The sequence below is a fragment of the Heterodontus francisci genome, chromosome 5 (assembly GCF_036365525.1).
Source record: "Heterodontus francisci isolate sHetFra1 chromosome 5, sHetFra1.hap1, whole genome shotgun sequence".
Classification (NCBI taxonomy): domain Eukaryota; kingdom Metazoa; phylum Chordata; class Chondrichthyes; order Heterodontiformes; family Heterodontidae; genus Heterodontus; species Heterodontus francisci.
Window position 1 is genome coordinate 91425380 of NC_090375.1, and position 18537 is coordinate 91443916.

General features: G+C 42.6%; 1 protein-coding gene across 1 annotated transcript in view; it reads right to left on the bottom strand.

The window, feature by feature from the left end:
* Positions 1-236: 236 nt before the first annotated feature.
* LOC137370264 (ras-related protein Rab-10-like) overlaps positions 237-18537 on the bottom strand; it is a 56538-nt gene continuing 38237 nt past the window's right edge. Inside the window, exons 2-6 of the mRNA XM_068032643.1 lie at positions 3972-4035; positions 1652-1790; positions 825-914; positions 549-650; positions 237-452 (exon numbers count right to left, since the gene is read on the bottom strand). Of these exons, the coding sequence (XP_067888744.1) occupies positions 237-452; positions 549-650; positions 825-914; positions 1652-1790; positions 3972-4035 (611 nt within the window). The remainder of the gene's footprint in view (positions 453-548; positions 651-824; positions 915-1651; positions 1791-3971; positions 4036-18537) is intronic.

Consider the following 18537-nt stretch of genomic DNA (forward strand, 5'->3'; position numbering starts at 1 on the left):
TCAGTGACATTCCCACAATGCCACCGTCTCCCCCAATCAATGTCTTACTGCCCATGTTGATCAAAAGGAGCTGTTACTGAGGCCCCCACCTGACAATCCCAGCCATGCACCCCTTGAGCCCATGAGCAAGGGGGAAAATCCACAATTTAAATAAAAATTCTGCTCTTCGATCCTTGTCTGGTCTGAGCGTGCTGGTGGAGCTCACATCAGCCCTCATGGAGACGATGTGCCTCTGATTACTCAATGTATTTGCCTCCACTGATATAGTGAGTCCCACTGGAGTCTGTAGTGTGAGAATTCCTGGCAGTGGAAACTCCACCACTGACTCTAATCCCAGCCATCATTTGTCTTGTAAGGGATGGATGGAGGTACAACCCCTTACAGGTCATGGAGGAAACTCCCAGAAATAGAAGAGACCTGGCACATGCTCTGAGCAATTTTGGGCCCAACATCTTTATGAGAAGAGAGAAAAGTTTTAGGAAGGGAATTTTTATAAAAATTGACCACTTGGATACTGCTGACATTTTACTAAGTTAATTAAATCACACCTTTCTTACTAATTCTTCTCCTAGGGCTGCAAATGCTTTGTCGATGTTCAAGTCCTCTTTTGCACTGGTCTCAAAGAATTGCATCCCATGTTCCTGGGCAAGCTTAAAATACAAATCACCATATTTCAGAACATATCCATTCTTTACTTTGTCCACAATAGATGTTATACTTCTAAATTATCCAGTCATTAAACGATTCTGAACTCAAAGGCTATTCTCATACTGTTCACAACACATTTTAAAATCTCTAATTAAATTGTAATTGATTATACATACCCTTTTCCCATTGTCCCATGAAACTTGCCGCGCCACTAGCATGTCACATTTATTACCAATCAATATTCGGCCAACATCATTCCCTGCATGCTGAAATTAAAATTATATACATCTTTATATAGTCACTAATCGTATGAATTTATTGTATATCTTAACAGTGGCATAATTATTTCAAAAATCAGAACTTTTCCTCACTATTACTACTTTAATAGTGCAACTGTAAAATTACTCATTTTATGTTGCTAAACACTGTTTCTTCCCATACTGGATTAATTATACATATTTAGAATGCCATCAGCTGAATATGCTCAAATGGCACTGAAATGAACTGTTTAGTGTGCATACACAGCATCCTTAACATATTGCCTATTAAAATGATTGGAAACAAAATTGTGGGTTGAGTGCTTTGAGATTTCCTGAGATATGCTGCTTCTGAGGGCAGCTCCCTACTGAGATCACTGGATCATAGAATTATCTCATAAGTATCTATGCTAAGAAATCATCTTTTAGATGCTGCAGTGGGACATTGCACTGAGGCACTTGCATACTGTATTATGAAGTGGTGGGATAGATGATCAGTTCTTCAACTAAGAACTGAGTCCTTTGTGGTGGCCACGTTGCTGTACGGAAGTGCTGAATGTCCCCACCCATAGGATTTAGACTGTTGTCACACACCTTTGAGCAGGTATCTCAAATGTTGCATTAGCAACAGCCTGGGAAAAAGCTGTTCTCCAGCATTGATAGAAGCAGTGTATCCTGGAAAGGTAGGAACAACAGAGGAAAATTTAATAGAAAAAGAGGGAAGAAACATACTAAAAAAACCTCACCTCATCAGTGTCTTTAATCCAATATGTGATATTAGTGAAGGTCTTTAAATTTGTAATATCATAGACAAGCATAAGACCATTTGACCCTCGAAAATAATGAGTTGTCAGAGCATGGAATCGTTCCTGGCCAGCTGTATCCCTGTCAATAGAGAAGCCAGAAGTTGCATCATCCACTCCTCACACAAATCCAGCAGAGAAAGAGAAAATATTTGACCTTGATTTTAACTCTCCTCGCCTGGTGGGAGGACAGTTAAAATGCTGTTGGGGATTTATCCATTCCTTTCCCTTCCCGATCTGGCTGACTAAAATTTTAAATTGCGGGCAGCAAGGACACCTGCCCAAGCTGGTGGAGTCCTCTTTAAATATGGAGATCGGATTCCGATCACATCATCAGGGCAAGATCTGTTATTATAACTGTAGGCCTGAGCCAGGGCAGCAGTGATTGCTTCCCTGCCAGGCTGAAACTAATAGGAGAACACATGAATTAGGAGCAGAAGTAAACCATAAGGCCCCTCGAGCTTGCTCTGCTATTCAATAAGATCATGGCTGATCTTCCACCTCAATTCCACTTTTCCACCCTATTCCGAGGATCCTGGGAGCTGGATTGAGGGCCAGAAGAGGCCCAGCAACGTGAATTAATTTTCTTAAAGTTTCCTGTGGGCCAGAAGTAATAGGGGGTAATGACCTGGAACTCGCTGCCCACAAGGGTGGTGGAAGCGTAGACGATCAGTGACTTCAAGAGGAAGTTGGATGGTGACCTGAGTGAAATAGACTTGCAGGGCTACGGGGATCAAGCCATGTAGTGAGACTGACAGCTTAGCTCTGTGGAGAGCCAGCATGGACTTGATGGGCCAAATGGTCTCTTTCTGTGCCTTAAATGACTCTATGACTAAGTGGCAGAAGAACTGCCAGAGTCAGAAAAATGGAGTGTTTGCTGGGCTGATGGAGGGCTGCAGAAAATTACAGAGATAGCGGGGGTGGGGGTTGAGGTGGGTGGTGGAATGTCACAGAGGGATTTAAAGATGGCAATATTAAATTTAATGTGGTAAACGGAGAGCCAGTGTAGGTCAGCGAGGACAGAGTGAGTGAGGAGTACTTAGTACAGGAATAGTAGGTATATAGCCAGGTTTTGCATAAGTTTTACTTTATGGAAGATTGAAAAATTGTGGCCAGACTCTCTGCTATCTCCATTCTGGCTCCTTTCAACAGTCTAGAGTGCAGAAAAGCAATGACTTATCACAGAATCACAGAATTGTTACAGCGCAGAAGGAGGCCATTCGGCCCATCATGTTTGCACCAGCTCTCCTAATAAGCATTTCACCTAGTGCCACTCCCCCGCCTTCTCCCTGTATCCCTGCACATTCTTCCTTTTCCTATAACTGGCTAATTCCCTTTTGAATGTTTTAATTGAACCTGCCTCCACCACACTCTCAGGCAGTGCATTCCAGATCTTAACCACTTGCTGCGTGAAATTTTTTTTCCTCATTTCACTTTTGCTTCTCTTACCAAATACTTTAAATCTGTGCCCTCTCGTTCTCGATCCTTTCATGAGTGGGCACAGTTTCTCTCTATCTGCTCTGTCCAGACCCCTCATGATTTTGAATACCGCTATCAAATCTCCTCTCAGCCTTCTCTTCAAGGATAACAGTCCCAACTATACCAATCTATCTTCATAACTGAAGTTCCCTTGAGTTCTGCTAATCGTTTTCAGAACCAATTCCTTTTCCAGATATCTTTAAGCATTATTCTACATCTCCTCCAATATACCAACATTCTCACTTAAACCATCATTTGTAAAAAACAAATGACAATATTTATAACTAGTTCTACCATACCTTCATTCTACACAATTAGACTCCCTCTTTTGTTTCCTAAGCAGTCTTAGCCTTTCTTTAACTATTCTTTTACTCTTTTATATGCTTTTATATGTTCTGGGTCTGCTCAATTAAAAGAAACAGGAAACCAGCTGGTTACCCTAATTGCTGCTTAGTAATGCCTTCTTACTGATGATATCACTGGAGTGGATTACCAGCATGGACAGCTAATTTAACAGATGACAGTGAGGATGAGAAATTATTATTTTTTGAAACATCAATAAATACTTTTCTAGCCACTTTTTTCAATATAAAATGAGGAATATTTTGAACAATTCCTTTCCCTTTAAGTAAACAAGGGCAAGCATAAAGAATAGCTATGGAGTGTTGCCTTAACCAGTGAAACCAGTTTGGTACAAGTCAATTACTGACTTTGAGAGGTGGCGTAATGGAAGAAAACTGACTGTAAAACTAAATTGTTGAATTTATATTCAAAATGACCATACCATATTTGCAGTTTAATTGTGCAGTTCTCTTTAATCTTGATAGTTTTTACCCTGAAATCGATCCCTAAAAGAAAAAAAAACTGAAATAAATTGATTCAATGTGACATCATACATATTATCCACAAACTTCCACTAACATGTACAGCAGGGTCAGGTTCAACTTGATCCATCCAGCATAAATGGGGAGACAACAGCCTGAAAATGACAGCAGGACACTCACTACGCTGTTCCTGCAAATGCTTTAGCTGCTGGCATCTTGTGTAGAGTTGTGAGAAAAGTGGTCAAAGCGCCTGCCTGTTTTAGATGGGAGGCCAGTTTTAATATAAAAATCAGGGTCCAGAGACATACATAGGACCATGCTTGCAATTTTAAAGTACAAATTGGCTGAGTACATACACTCCATCCATTTGTACAAGACTTTGATTGACTTAATCAGCAGCCCTTAAAGTGACCACTGGAGGACATTCAGAAAGCACCCCAGTAAATGTTTAATTTTTGGTGATATTGGTTCCCTATGCCAGTCCATCCAAAATCCCCAACCCAGGATCACCCTGTCCTCCCCTATTGTATGATCGCTTTAAGAGTGATGCCCCTTTAAGAACTCAGTATGCTCATGAGCTAAGTACCAGGATGTAGTCATGTGACTAGAAGCAATAGTCACTGCAACTGTAACACCCTAGACAAAGGTTCTGCATGTAGTTTGCTCTGTATTGTATATTCTAGTTTAGCTGTTAATAAATCTTTTAGAGATCTTCAAGGAACTGGAATCCACATACCTCATTCTGTTGCTTAAGATAACACAAAGAACACATGACATGGTAGCAGTTGTGGTGAAAAGACAAGATATAAGCTTGAAGACCACTGGTAAAACAGCAAACAAAATTTAAAAGCAGTACAGACCACAGAAGAGAAAATTTGAAGCAACAAGTGAAGAAACTTTAAAACAAGGACTTGAAAAGAGTGAAAGAAAGCTACATATCTTAGAAAGCTGAGAATCATAGAATGGAAGTGTAGCTCAGGGGCAAGTGATTGGGCGAGTCACTGTGCCAACAATTGAGAAATCCCAGTAAAATGAAAGCCTTTGAAGAGTTTTAAAAAAAATTCTTTTTCTAAAGGCTTCGTGTTAGCCAGTGGAAAAAAAGGGGAAAACCCTGAAAACAAAAAAAAATCTAAAAGTAAAAAAAAACACGGGAAACCCTGAACACTGCAGAGTCTCCGTTAAAGCAGTCAAGCTGAAAAAATCATTAAACCAGTCAAGTGTGAAGAACATAAATAAAATCTTGCAAAAAAAGCAAAGGGGAAAACCCTTGAACTGCCTATCAAACAACTATGTAAACATATAAGCTGAAGTGCCGGAAGCAAAATAAACAGAGAACACTGCCAAGCACCTGTTACACTCCATCAAAGTAGCTAGTCTAAATAAAAGAGAGTTTCTTCAAGGGGGAACAGCGCAGAGATAATAGAACAAGTTTTAAAAACCATGAATACAAAAGTCATAAGTTTAGTGCTGAAGGCACACACACAGCTGAACAAAGTTAAATATAGAGCAGAAAGCAAAAAACAGCATAAATTGAATATCAAATTTCCCAGCATGAACTGGAAGGCCATTGATATCCCGTCCAAGTTCAAACTTTTCAAACAAAGAATGCAATTATACTTCACAGGCCAAGTACTTGTAGAACAACAGAAGCAGGCAGTGAAAATAGTGATAGCAGTTGGAAATGAGGGCATACACAGAATCAATACCTCTAGCTTATCTGAAGAGGACTAGAAAGATCCTGCAAAGATACAGAAAGTGCTAGCAGATCAGCTTCAGATAAGAGTGAATTCTAGAATTCAACGCTTGGAATTTATGTCCTACAGGCAACAGCCACAGGAATTAATAGATCAACTCATCAGTAGATGCCATAGTAATAGAATGTGATTTTTCAGAAACTGAGCTGTCGGAGCAAATAATGGAGCTGGTGATTGTCTCAACACCCATTGAAGCATTTCAAAAAGACCTCTTGGGGAAAAAGAAAGGTCATAGCATTGATATACTGCTAGAAGATGGCAGGAAATAAAAAGCTGGACAACAGCATCTGCAAGCACTAGATGCAGCTGACAGTATTGGCACAATAACCAGGTCGCAAAAAGCAAACAAGCTGTGTGGTAAATGTGGTTTGTCCCACTCACCAGAAAGTTGTCCTACATTTCAAGACCCGTGCAAGGTGCGTGGTGCAAAAGGACATTCGGCCTGCCTATGCAAGAAATCTGGCTCCAAGGACGCAGCCAGAGGTCACAATAGGACACAAACAAACAGAAGACAGGTGTGGAAACAGCAGCAAGGAGAGCACTGGAGACCTGCATAAACGCAAGCTGAAACACAAAGTCCACAGTGAAATAGACCCAAGACAAGGCTCAGAGTGCAGTGAGGTGAGCAGGCATTTCACATTGTGAACCTTACACACTGTGTTGATGAAGTCAAACAACTGGAAGCTTTTGCTACTATTAACATCATGTGCCCCAAAAAAGTTGGCAAACACACACTCAGGATTAAGATTGACACTGGAGCTAGTGCAAATATCCTATCAGTACGAATCCTGAAGGATATGTGCCGGGGCATTGGAAATGAATGATACAACCGACAGCTGCGAAGTGAACTGCATACAATGGGTCACCCATTCTTTGCAGTGGCACACTAACAATACAATGCAGCTATGGCAAGTTGGCATGGAAACCACAAATATTTTACCTAGTAGACATGAGTGGACCAGCAATGGCAGGACTACCGGCGTGTAAGGACCTCAACATTGTGACAATCCACGAGGTTACTAAGGTACCCATAACAACAGAAGAGACCAAGGATACCCACATCGAGTCAGTCCATAGCCTACAACAAATGTACCCAGACAGGTTCGGCGCCATAGGAGATTTCAAAGGCGATGCCGTACTACACCTCGAAGAGGATGCAATTCCGTCAATCAACCCTCCCTGAAAGTGCAGCATGCGTATACAAGAAAAGCTTAAGCACGAGTTGGATGACATGAAACGCAATGGCATCATCCGTCGTGTGCACCATCACACAGACTGGTGTAGCTCAATTACGTACGTGCTAAAGAAGGATGGAGCAATCAGGGTATGTCTAGATCCGAGGCATCTAAACCTCTCCCTAAAGAGATGCCCCCACAGAATTCCAACACTAGAGGAATTGAATCCCAAGTTCACAGGACATCTCTAAGTTGGATGCTAAACATCGATATTGGCTGGTGCACCTAGCTAAGGAATCTCAGGAAGTCACCACCTTCAGAACACCATTTGGAAGATATTGTTTCCAAAGAATACCCTTCAGCTTATCAATCAGTCAAGATCTGTGTCAGCAGCATATGTACAGAATTGTAGAAAACGTTCCTGGATGTATACGCATTACCAATGACATTGCGGTAACGGGCAAAACTAGAGCATGATTGAAACCTTCATTCACTGATGGCAATAGACCGTTGCGAAGTGCTTGTTTTTAACAGCAAGACGTGCCAGGTCAGATCAGGCTGTAGAATCTTTCCTGACCCAGGCAAAGTTGAACAAAGGAACATAGGAAGATAGGAACAGGAGTAGGCCATTCAGCCCCTCAAGCCTGTCCCTGCCATTCAATGGCTGATCCGCAGCCTAACTCCATATACCTGACTTTGGCCCATATCCCTTAATATCTTTGCTTAACAAAAACCTATCTATCTCAGATTTGAAATTAACAACTGTTCTAGCTTCAACTGCTGTTGATGGGTGAAAGTTCCAAACCTCTACCACCCTTTGCATGAAGAAATGCTTCCTAACATCTCTCCTGAATGGTCTGGCCCTAATTTTTAGACTATGCCCCCTAGTTTTAGAATCTCCAACCAGTGGAAATAGTTTACCTAGCCTGTCTTTTCCTGTTAATATCTTGAAGACTTCAATCAGATCACCCCTTAACCTTCTAAATTCTAGTGAAAACAGGCCTAATTTGTGTAATCTCTCTTCGTAACTTAACCCCTGTAGTCCAGGTATCATTCTTGTAAACCTGCGTTGCACTCCCTCCAAGGCCAATATATCCTTCCTAAGGTGTGGTGCCCAGAACTGCTCACAGTTGTAAGATGTAAGGCATATGCCTACCCCACAAGACAAGGAAGATCTACAGAGATGTCTTGGATTTTTCAACTTCTTGGTACCATATGTTCCAAATTTTTCTGACAAAGCATCATCATTGAGAGAGCTCTTAAAAAAAGGTACCATATGTATGGCAGGAGGATCATCAGTATAGGTTTGAGTCTCTCAAACAAGCATTATCAGCAGAAACCTGTACCTTGCAGTACTATGATCCAGGGAAGAAGACAATCCTGGAAGTCAACGCCTCACAAATAGAGCTAGGAGCGTGCTTCCTGTAGGATGGCAAACCAATTACATTCAGATCCAAATGTTTAACCTCAGCACAATCCAATTACTCAAACATAGAATGTGAAACACTTGCTCTGGTGTTTGGCATCACAAGGTTTTACAACTACCTGTTCAGTCAGCAGATCACTGTGAACTGACCACAAACCATTGGAGATGATCAGGCGCAAACCACTGACAAGCGCACCACCTCGACTACAGTGACTCTTAGTGAAAGTACAGGGGTACGGCTTCGACATCTGCTACAAACTATGTACCAAAATGGTCACCTCGGATACGCTGAGCCAAACCTGAGCAAGAATGAAGGAATTCCACTGGATCTACAAGTAGACAGCATGGATATCGAGGTGGAAGATGTGCTCAAAATCGATTTATTGCATTTTGGTCAGCACAATGTGACCAACTACAATCAGAAACATTCAATGACCCACAACTGAAGGCACCATGGAGAGTCATCATAGAAGGTCGGTGTCATGAAGACCCCACCTGCCACGAATAAGGCATATTAATTTCGTCATATAAAACATTAATTTTAAACCATTGCTGGACTAAAGAGATGAATTGTTTAAAGAGATTGGCAGTGGCTTGAAAAATTTGCAATCTAAGAAACAGTTGCCTAGGAACAGACATTGGAAATGCTCCCTGATCCAATTAACCCAAATGGATTTTGATCACTAGACATTGAATGTGGAACAATCCCCCCCGCCCCCCCCCCCTCCCACTGCCCCCAACTGTGGGTGTCTGCTAAGATTAAAGGAATCCACAAAAATACAGAAGAGTTTGTTTAAAAAACTAGTCACATGATTAACCTACTGGCCCAGGGTTTTTGAATTGTGTTCACAGGACAGTTTGAAGACAGTGTTATGGCCAGGTGAGAAAGAGGTCTAGGGTTCCCTTTCAGCCTTCACCTGGTCTTACTGTAACAGGGTATTATTTTTAAACACACTGTTTTTAGCTCCCCCTTGGTGAATCCATGTTCACCGCTTTCCAATTATAAGGCAAAGAAATCAGCACAAACAGGCTTTCTTAGATTTAAAGAAGGTGAAATTTTATTACACTTAAACTCTAATTCGGTTAACGCCTACGGATACACGACATGCCCACGCTAGCACCCATACGTGATACACACTTGCAGATAGGGACAGAAAGAGCAGAAGAAAAATAAAGTGGAAAGATTTGAGGCAATATCTGAAAAATTGTTGTTACGGTTCTTCGAGCTCACTGCAGAGTTCTTGATTGTAGGTAGATCTTGCTTTTTGTTGGGGCCCAGTATTCTTCTTAAACCTTGCTCACTGTAGGAGACTTTTCTCTCTTAGGGTTCATGTGTCTTCTGTGTATTCAGTTCCATGAGAAAGAGATGGAAGCAGGCAGACAGACAGGAGGTCTTCTTCAATCCAGGTGCATTCTGCTTTCTGCAGGCTCACAGTTCAAAACTGTACAATTCAGAAAAAACCCAGACTGCCAAGCAGGTTAGTCATGTGACTAACTGGTTTGACCAGGTCTGTTTGTGGATTGTATTGGAGCAGGGGATAGCTCCTTTGTTCCAACACTGTCTGTTAACATGCAAAAATGTCTTTGCAGCCAGGGGCCTGGCATCACCTTGTAACAGGCCTTCTCTTCTTCCCAGCAACAATTTGAAATTTAATGTCCATGTGGTGAAATTAATATACCTCATTCTTGGCAGGTGGGGGCCTGCATGACAACAGAATCCTTTGACAACAACAGAGAAGGAAGGTCTCGCTCCTTGGCTCTCTCTCTCTCACGAATTTCCAGATTCACTGAAGTCACTTAAACCTCAAGAGAGAAGACTCCTACATCGAAAAAAGTTTGAAAGCATGCACTGGGCCCCAATGAAATGGCAAGATTTAACTGCAATCAAAGACTCTACATTGAACTCAAAGGACAGTAAATGACCTCCAGCTATTGCTTCAAATTTTTCCCCTTTATTCTTGCTCCTTTTCTGCCTCTATCTGCGTGTGTGTTTATCGGGTATGCATGCCAGCGGGGTTGTGTCACGTATACGTGGTCGTTTTAATCGAATTAGAGTTTTAAGGTTAACAAACTTACACCTTTCTTGTTTAAATCTAAGCAAACCTGTCTGGTTGATTTCTTTGCCTTACAATTGGAGAGCAGTGAACAAGGATTCACTGAGGAGGAGCTTAAAAAATTAAACCCTGTTACAGTCAAACCAGGCAAAGACTGAGAGGAAACCCCTCGACCCCTTTCTCACCTGGTCTTAATAGTTGGCCTGATACTTAAAAGAGATGCCAGAAACCCTCAGATGCTTTTGGCCTTATAGAGATGAGAGGCGTCACCTTCAATGGAAAGCAAGTGATTGTGCCCAAAGCTCTCCGCCATGACACTTGTCACAACTTCACCAAGACCATATGGGCATAGAACGAACAAGACGACTGGCATGAGATGCTGTTTATTGGCCAGGGATCAATGGTGGCATTGAAAAGTTAGTGAGGATGTGCAAGGCATGCCAAAGCCACCAGCCACAACAACATAAAGAACCTCTATGCCCTTACGAGAAGCCGTCAGTCCCTTGGTCCAAAATTGCCACTGATCTATTTTCCATGAATGAAGACGACTTTATCTTAGTCCCAGATTATTTCTCCAAATTTCTAATTGTCGGATAGGTAAAAAACACTTCAAGCGCAGTTGACACAGACACATTGAGTGCAACATTCAGTCTATTTGGTGCACCTGAAGAAATTATTTCTGACAATGGGCCACAGTATACGGGCAGATGTTTCAGGGAAATGTGTGCCAAATGGGGCATAAACAATGTGATGCCCTCACCACATTACCCTAGTCTTGCCGAGTGAATGGATTGCACAGTTAAATTGCTTATCCTGAAGTGTAGGACAACTTTTTCGTGTTGCTATGTTACATCTCAGAGCTACACCTAAAGATATGGGCTTACCGTCACCAGCAGAGATCATGTTTGGCAGACAAGTGCGAATGATTCTGCCAAGACATCATCTGTCCAAATTCTCCGAGTTGCAGGCGACACTGCTCGAAAAACAAGGGAGTATGAAGATGGTATATGATCAACATGCAGGGGTGGAACTACCTCAGCTATATGTAGGACAAAAGGTCAAGGTCATACACCCCACAATGAGAACATGGTTACCCACAGAGGCATCCAAAGTATGCAGTGAGCCTAGGTCCTATGAAGTTACAACATCTAATGCAGCAGTGTTGAGGAGGAACCAAAGCCAATTAAGAGAAGTGTAATACTCCAATTGTGCACAGTGGACTCGAAAGAACACACTCCGACCATGAGGGTGTAACAGAACACAGGACACCAACCAACAACAGCAAAGGGTGAAATCCACATCCACAGAAGGTTATACCATAACAAGATCTGGAAGAGTTGTCAAACCACCGAAACGATATATGGACTCTTAAGCTTCTGCACTCGGAAATGTCACAATCTCTATCCTTATACTTGTAAATTTTATAATCTCTATTCCATATAACTATTTTTGATATTGTGCAATTTTATGTACAAGACCTATCTTTAGAACGAAAGGGGACATTGAGAATGATGCCCCTTTAAGAACTTGGTATGATAATGAGCTAACTACCGGGCTGTAGTCATGTGACTAGAAGCCGTAGTCATTCTGCAACTGTAACACCCTAGACAAAGGTTCTGTATATAGTTTGCTCTGTATTGTACATTCTAGATTAACTGTTAATAAACCTTTTGGAGATCTTCAAGGAACTAGAATCCACGTACCTCATTGTGTTGCTTAAGGTAACACAAAGAACACATGACATCCCCCACCCCCAAAGAGCACTTTCCCAACCAAGTTCCACCAGTCTGACAAGATTCTCTTATGATTGGCCTCCAAAGTGCTGGTGGATAAAGCAGTGGGGCATATATTATACTTAGGGAGGGTTGCACTGTCAGAGGTACTGTCTTTTGGATGAAACATTGAATTTTTCTTTCAGCTGGACATAAAAGGTCCCATGACACTATTTAGAAGAACAGTATGGGAGCTATCCGTGGTGTCTTGATCAATATTTATCCCTCAATCAATATCACTTTAAAAAAAACAAATTATCTGGCCATTATCACATTGCTGTTTGTGGAAGCTTTCTGTTTGCAAATTGGCTGCCGAGTTTCTTACATTATCACCGTGACTACACTTTAAAAGTACTTTGTGGCTGTAAGGTGTTTTGGGACATTCTGAGGTTCTGAAAGGCACTATTAATGAAAGATTTTTTTTCTTTCTCTTTCTTTCAGAAGGTGCCAGTCCAGGCAGAAGTGACATCTTGCTTGTGGCCAGATATTCCTCCCTCTCCGTGATCTCCAGGCCACCCTGTAACACCAAGCCCACCCTGCATTGACCCACCGCACCACCACCCCCCCACCCCACCAACCCCGATCTTCTCGAATGCTGGGAATGATTCGCAGTTATAAAAAATTTATGAGGTCCTGTCATTAAATGCGGCAAGACATTCTGGGTTCCAAATTCCCAAGTTTCCTGCATCCTGACAGATGCCCCTGCTCCCTCCCCACCTCCCCTTACAGATCGGGGCCAGAGTTTTTAAAAATTCATCTGCAACAAGCTTATAAAACAGAAATTGAGGAAACCATCTGCACTAAGAAATCTTAATTAGATGTAAGCCACGATTCCTGTCACAAATTCTCAATTTATTGTTCCTACGGGATCAAATTTAGATCCATATAAAATCTGTTTTGTTAGAAGCAAAACCCATTGCAAGTAGTTTTGACTTTGTGTGATAGCATTTTACACCACTACAGTTTTCATCACGGCTATTGTACCTCAGGCTTGAGACTCCCAAAAAACCAGTATAATGACCTAATGATCTCAGGACATTCCAAAGAACTCCAGAGCTGATGGAGTAAATTTACAATGTAGAAACTGTTACAAATTGCCAATCTGTTCACAGCAAGATTCCACAAATAACAATACGATAAATGACCAAGTAATCTGTTTTAGTGATGTTGGGCTGGATTTAGACAAGATCGTTAAGACCCCAATGTCGGGAGCATTTCTGGGTCCCTACCATGCTCAAGGTTGGAGTGCAACATGCGTTAGAATTTTAGGGAAGGTGAGCAATCAATGAATCACCTCCATGATATCCGTCCAACTACAGACGATGGATGCAATCAGGAGGCAGAAGATAGAAGTGGTGGGACCCATATATAGGACACCCGTCAGCCTTCAAAGTGGATGCAGCCAGAGAGTGTCAGCCCTGAGGAAGCTGGAGGTCACTGGAGAATCATCAGAAGCAGTGTGGTTAACAGGATGTGGGTCCTGTGGAAGAAGCACTTCAACGACCTCTGAGGTATGACATGGTGAATGACATGCAAAGCCAAGCTGCCAGCCATGAGGGTCTTAAAGGGACTGCACATTTCTGAGCAGGAGGGCTTCAAGGCAGGCAGTGTATAGGAACACTGAGGGGATGTGCACCCAGCACCACCCCTCACCTGAGTCAAGGGCTCAAAGCAATGTAGGCTTGGAAGGATGGTAATGTAAGCCCAGGGACAACACAATGCCAGGATTGCAACAACTGAACATGGATCATGATGGTCAGATGAGAAAGTTATCTGCAGCAGAACTCTTCATCTTCACATGCAGGAGAAAAGATCACACAATGCCCAGGAGAGGAGTCTTTCAATGGGTGGAGTCACCAACCTAGCAATATTGATGCTCATGGAAGGAGGTAGCCCTTGACCTTGGCAGGGTGATTGCAGTGCAGGTAGTTGGTGATGGCAAGATTGGTGTCCAGCAGAGAGAGGGTAATATTTTACAGAATGCTGATAGGTCCACAACTCAAAAGACCCCATCTTGTGAAGTCGACCCCTCCATCCTTTGACTGAGACACACGATAAGCCTCACACCCTCATGACCGAGGCTGTCCCTGCACAAATGCTGCTGGTGCAGCCTGTTGCAGTGACCTCACGGGCTCCTCGACCCTGAGGAAGGGTGCCACAGGCATCTAAGCCACTGGGACACCCTCGTGAGCAGCCTGCCTCCACATCTGCTCCAGCCACTGGGGAAGCATGCCATCGGAGCTCTCGGAAGAAGGCAGAGAAGCCGCAGTAGCATCATATTGGGTTTCACCAGGGCGTAGATTATAAAGTTTTTCTTCAATGCATGCACTTTAATGTAATGAAAAGGGCTGTGGTTGATACCTAACATGAGGAAATCGTAAGGCCCTGCCTGTGTGTGAGGTCTGAGAGTGTCACGGGGCAATGAGTGCTCGCAGGAGACATGCTGCATCCTGAGAAGGGGATGTGACGTTGGACTCTGGATAGGGACCACTAAATATAAACTGGATGTCTGGATTAGATGTTTCCATTGGACAATCTATCGTCCTCAGGACAGGCAGTCCTGGATCAGGATGTCCCGGACTTCCCTGCCTTCCTGGTCAATGGCTGAGCTTTGGATAGCCTTGCCATGCTGCTGACTGGTCCTCTTCAAAATCCTCATCCTCTGACAAGGTGTCACACTGTTCGCAATGCACCTCCTCCAGGTCTACTCCTTTCTGAATGGCCATGTTGTGCAGAGCACTGCAGACCAAAATGATGCAGGAAACCCTTGAAGGGCCATATGACAGGGTATTCCCCGACCGGTCAAGGCACCGGAACCACATCTTCAGGAGGGTAAAGGCCTGCTCAATGGTAGCCCTTGTTGTGACATGCCAGCAGTTGTATCGCTCCTGTTCCTCAGTTGTGGGGTTTTGCACAGGGGTCAGCAACCATCTCTTTACCAGGGGTAGTCAGCCGGAAGCCATCCACGGAGGCTGTGTGATGGGATGAAGAGCTGCAGCACCTGTGACTGCTTCAGGGTGAATCATGACATCTGACAGAAAACCTGGCATTTACCTGAAGGAACCACTTAAGATGGTCGTGCACCAGCTGCCAGTTTAATACTCCCTGAGATACCGCCTTGTGATGAAATATAGGTATAATAGGCTTTATTAGGTAGAATTTAGATATAATTAATACATTATGCCTTTTAGAATTAAAGATTGAATAAATGGTCTGTTTTCAAGTGTCACTGGAATTCCCTTTAATGGCAGAGTTAAAAATCCATGAACATCCCTGCTGCAAAGGAATGTGTACCAGAAAGGCCTTTTAAGTAAAAAAAAATCCATTCCAATGTCTCTGCTACATTGAACAAAGAACAAAGAACAGTACAGCACAGGAACAGGCCATTCGGCCCTCCAAGCCTGCGCCGATCTTGATGCCTGCCTAAACTAACACCTTCTGCACTTCCGGAGTCCATATCCCTCTATTCCCTTCCTATTCATATATTTGTCAAGATGTCTCTTAAACGTCGCTATCGTATCTGTTTCCACCACCTCCCCTGGCAGCAAGTTCCAGGCACTCACCACCCTCTGTGTAAAAAACTTGCCTCGCACATCCCCTCTGAACTTTGCCCCTCGCATCTTAAACCTATGTCCCCTAGTAACTGACTCTTCCACCCTGGGAAAAAGCTTCTGACTATCCACTCTGTGTTGGAATTAGAAGAAGAAACATACCAAGACTTGTTATATGTGATTCATACTGATAACTATAATCCTAATTAGTTGATAATGATAATGATATAGACAGACTAACTTAAGAAGATGGTACGAGGTAGCATCAAAGAACCATCACAGATGATCAATCACAAAATGGAATGTTACCTACAAAAGCAGATGCCATGTAAACCCAATTTAACCCAAAAAGGAAGAAACAGTTACTGTACAAGTTTAATTGAAAAACTTTTAAGTATAAAACACATTTATGAAGTTAAGTAAACAATAAAACAAAGTCTTAGTGTTACTAAGAACTCTACAAACATTTTGGCCAGATAAAAGCTCACAACTTCATGAGCAGGGAATTCTCATCAAATGATTAATTGGGAATAATAGCAAATGATATCACCATATATGAATAACGAAAGAGGAAGGAACATACACAGGGAGGTAACACCTACATTCCAAAAGATGAGATAATCGATTAGAAACAGTATAAACATGAGGTTTTGAATCAAAAATCAGAGGTTTCGAATTCCTCATCAATGCTTCTTAACCTATGGTAAGAATGGCTGACTGCATAACAAGAGAATTCTGCTCTTAGCAGAGAGTACTTTGTCTTGTTAAGTAGGAGGCATACTCGGGGAATTTAAGGTAACAATTTACTTTGAATTTTGATGGCTATTCTAAGATATTTTGCTGCAACATTGTCAAGGTTGAACTTTTGGATTCTATTTTAGAACTAAGATTATGTTTTACATCTTTTAGTAATCTTTGATATTCTAGTATACTTAGCCACTTAAAGTATATTGCATGTTCAATTCTTTAATAAATTTATAAAAGTTAATAAATCGTCTCATGTAGCATTCTGTATACAACTATAAGAGCCCCCTCTCCGTGTCTCCTTAAGTGGGGAGATACTTATTGAAGAGAGTTTCCCAGACCCTTATAATATCTGGGATATTTATGACTTAGCTATAATTATTTAAAAATAGGCTATCCGAAAGATGGTAATATACTGTTAGTTTTCTTTCTTTGAGGGAAGACTAGTTCAGTTCTTCAGACCAAAACAAGTGTCTGTGGGAATCTGTCTAGTTTTGAACTTAATTGAAGGAGACTCAAAGGGATATACGCTTGATTTGGTTTAATCCCTATAAGGGATTAAAGTTATAAATCACTTCAGCCTCTGGAAAAATTGCGCGGAGGTGCCAACACATTGGGCAACTGGCGTGCCGCCTTCCAGCACAAATTTGCTGGCTCATCTGCTTCCTAACCCGCCTCCACCTCTGTAGCAAAATCCAGCCACTTGTTTCAGGAATACCAGCAGACCTCCCCCACTCTTCTCTTGAATTGTGCCATACAGGCCGTGAAATTTGACTACTCAGCACAGAATCTTTCAGTGCTATGAGTGCCATCTCGCTTACAAAGTGGTGTCCATGACCCATGTGCACACTTCTGTTGCAAGATGGGGTTGACAACATTTTGGTGAGGTCATTAGCATGTGCACAGGAAACCCCCACTGGATATGTACAGAGTAGGCAGATTGTGAGGGCAATCAGGATGTAATGCTGATTTGTCACCACGGCTACCATTTTGGAGCTCAATGCTCAAGCATTCAATAGCAGGAAGGACTGCCTGCCCTATTTAAAGGGATCATTAACTACTTTCAGGTTAGTTGCTGTTTGATGACCATTGGCTGAATCTGTGACCGGAGGAGTGTTTGGTGGTTTCTAGAGAAGTTTAAGGTTGCTAAAGTCTACAGGGAGTGCTGTGGCATGTACTGAAGGACTTTGTCCTGACTTCAAGAATTCTGCACAAACCACTTACTCCCAGACATGGATGCAGTAGTATGCATTCCCTTTGGCAAACAGCATGACAATGAGAGTGAGCAGGGGTGACACCGAGCAGGACAAGCTGCTATATACGCCTAGGGTGTTCAGGGAGCAATTGTTCTACCTCAGCTTCAGTGAGGAACAGTGTGTCAGACATTGCCGCTTCACAATGGGTCTTCTTATTGAAATCTGCCACCTGCTGCAGCCACAAGTGCAGCGTCAGAGCAGGGCGAGGACGGCATTGCCAGTGGTTGTGAAGATAACCATGGCCATGAACATTAATGCGTCTTTCTCCTTCCAGGTTAGTCCAGGCATAAGTCCAATGTCTCCAGTTCACAATCCACTGTTGCATGAGGAAGGTCATTAAGGCTTTGTATTCCAACAGAGCTGCATACATTTCACTCTCTCTGGCCAGACTGACATAGCTGGAGTGAGCACATGGCTTCGTGAGGATTGCAGGCGTCCCCATGGTGCAGGGTACCACTGATTGCATGCATATCGCTTTTCATGAGATGTACCACAACTGAAAGGGATTCCACTCCCTTGATGTCAAGTAGCATTTCATGCAGGTCATTGTCAGATCTCTTAGCAGCAGTCACGATGCCTTAATTCTGCCACAGTCTGTTGTGCCGTTTGCATTTGAGTCACCATGACAAACCAGATGGCTACTGGGCAACAAGGTCTAACCTTTGATGATGTGGCTCAGGACTCTGGCGCATAACCCACACGTAGGTGGACAGCATCCATAAAACAAAAGCCATGCTGCCGTATAAAACGATAGGGAAGACCACTGGGGTGCTTAAACAACACTTCGGCTATTG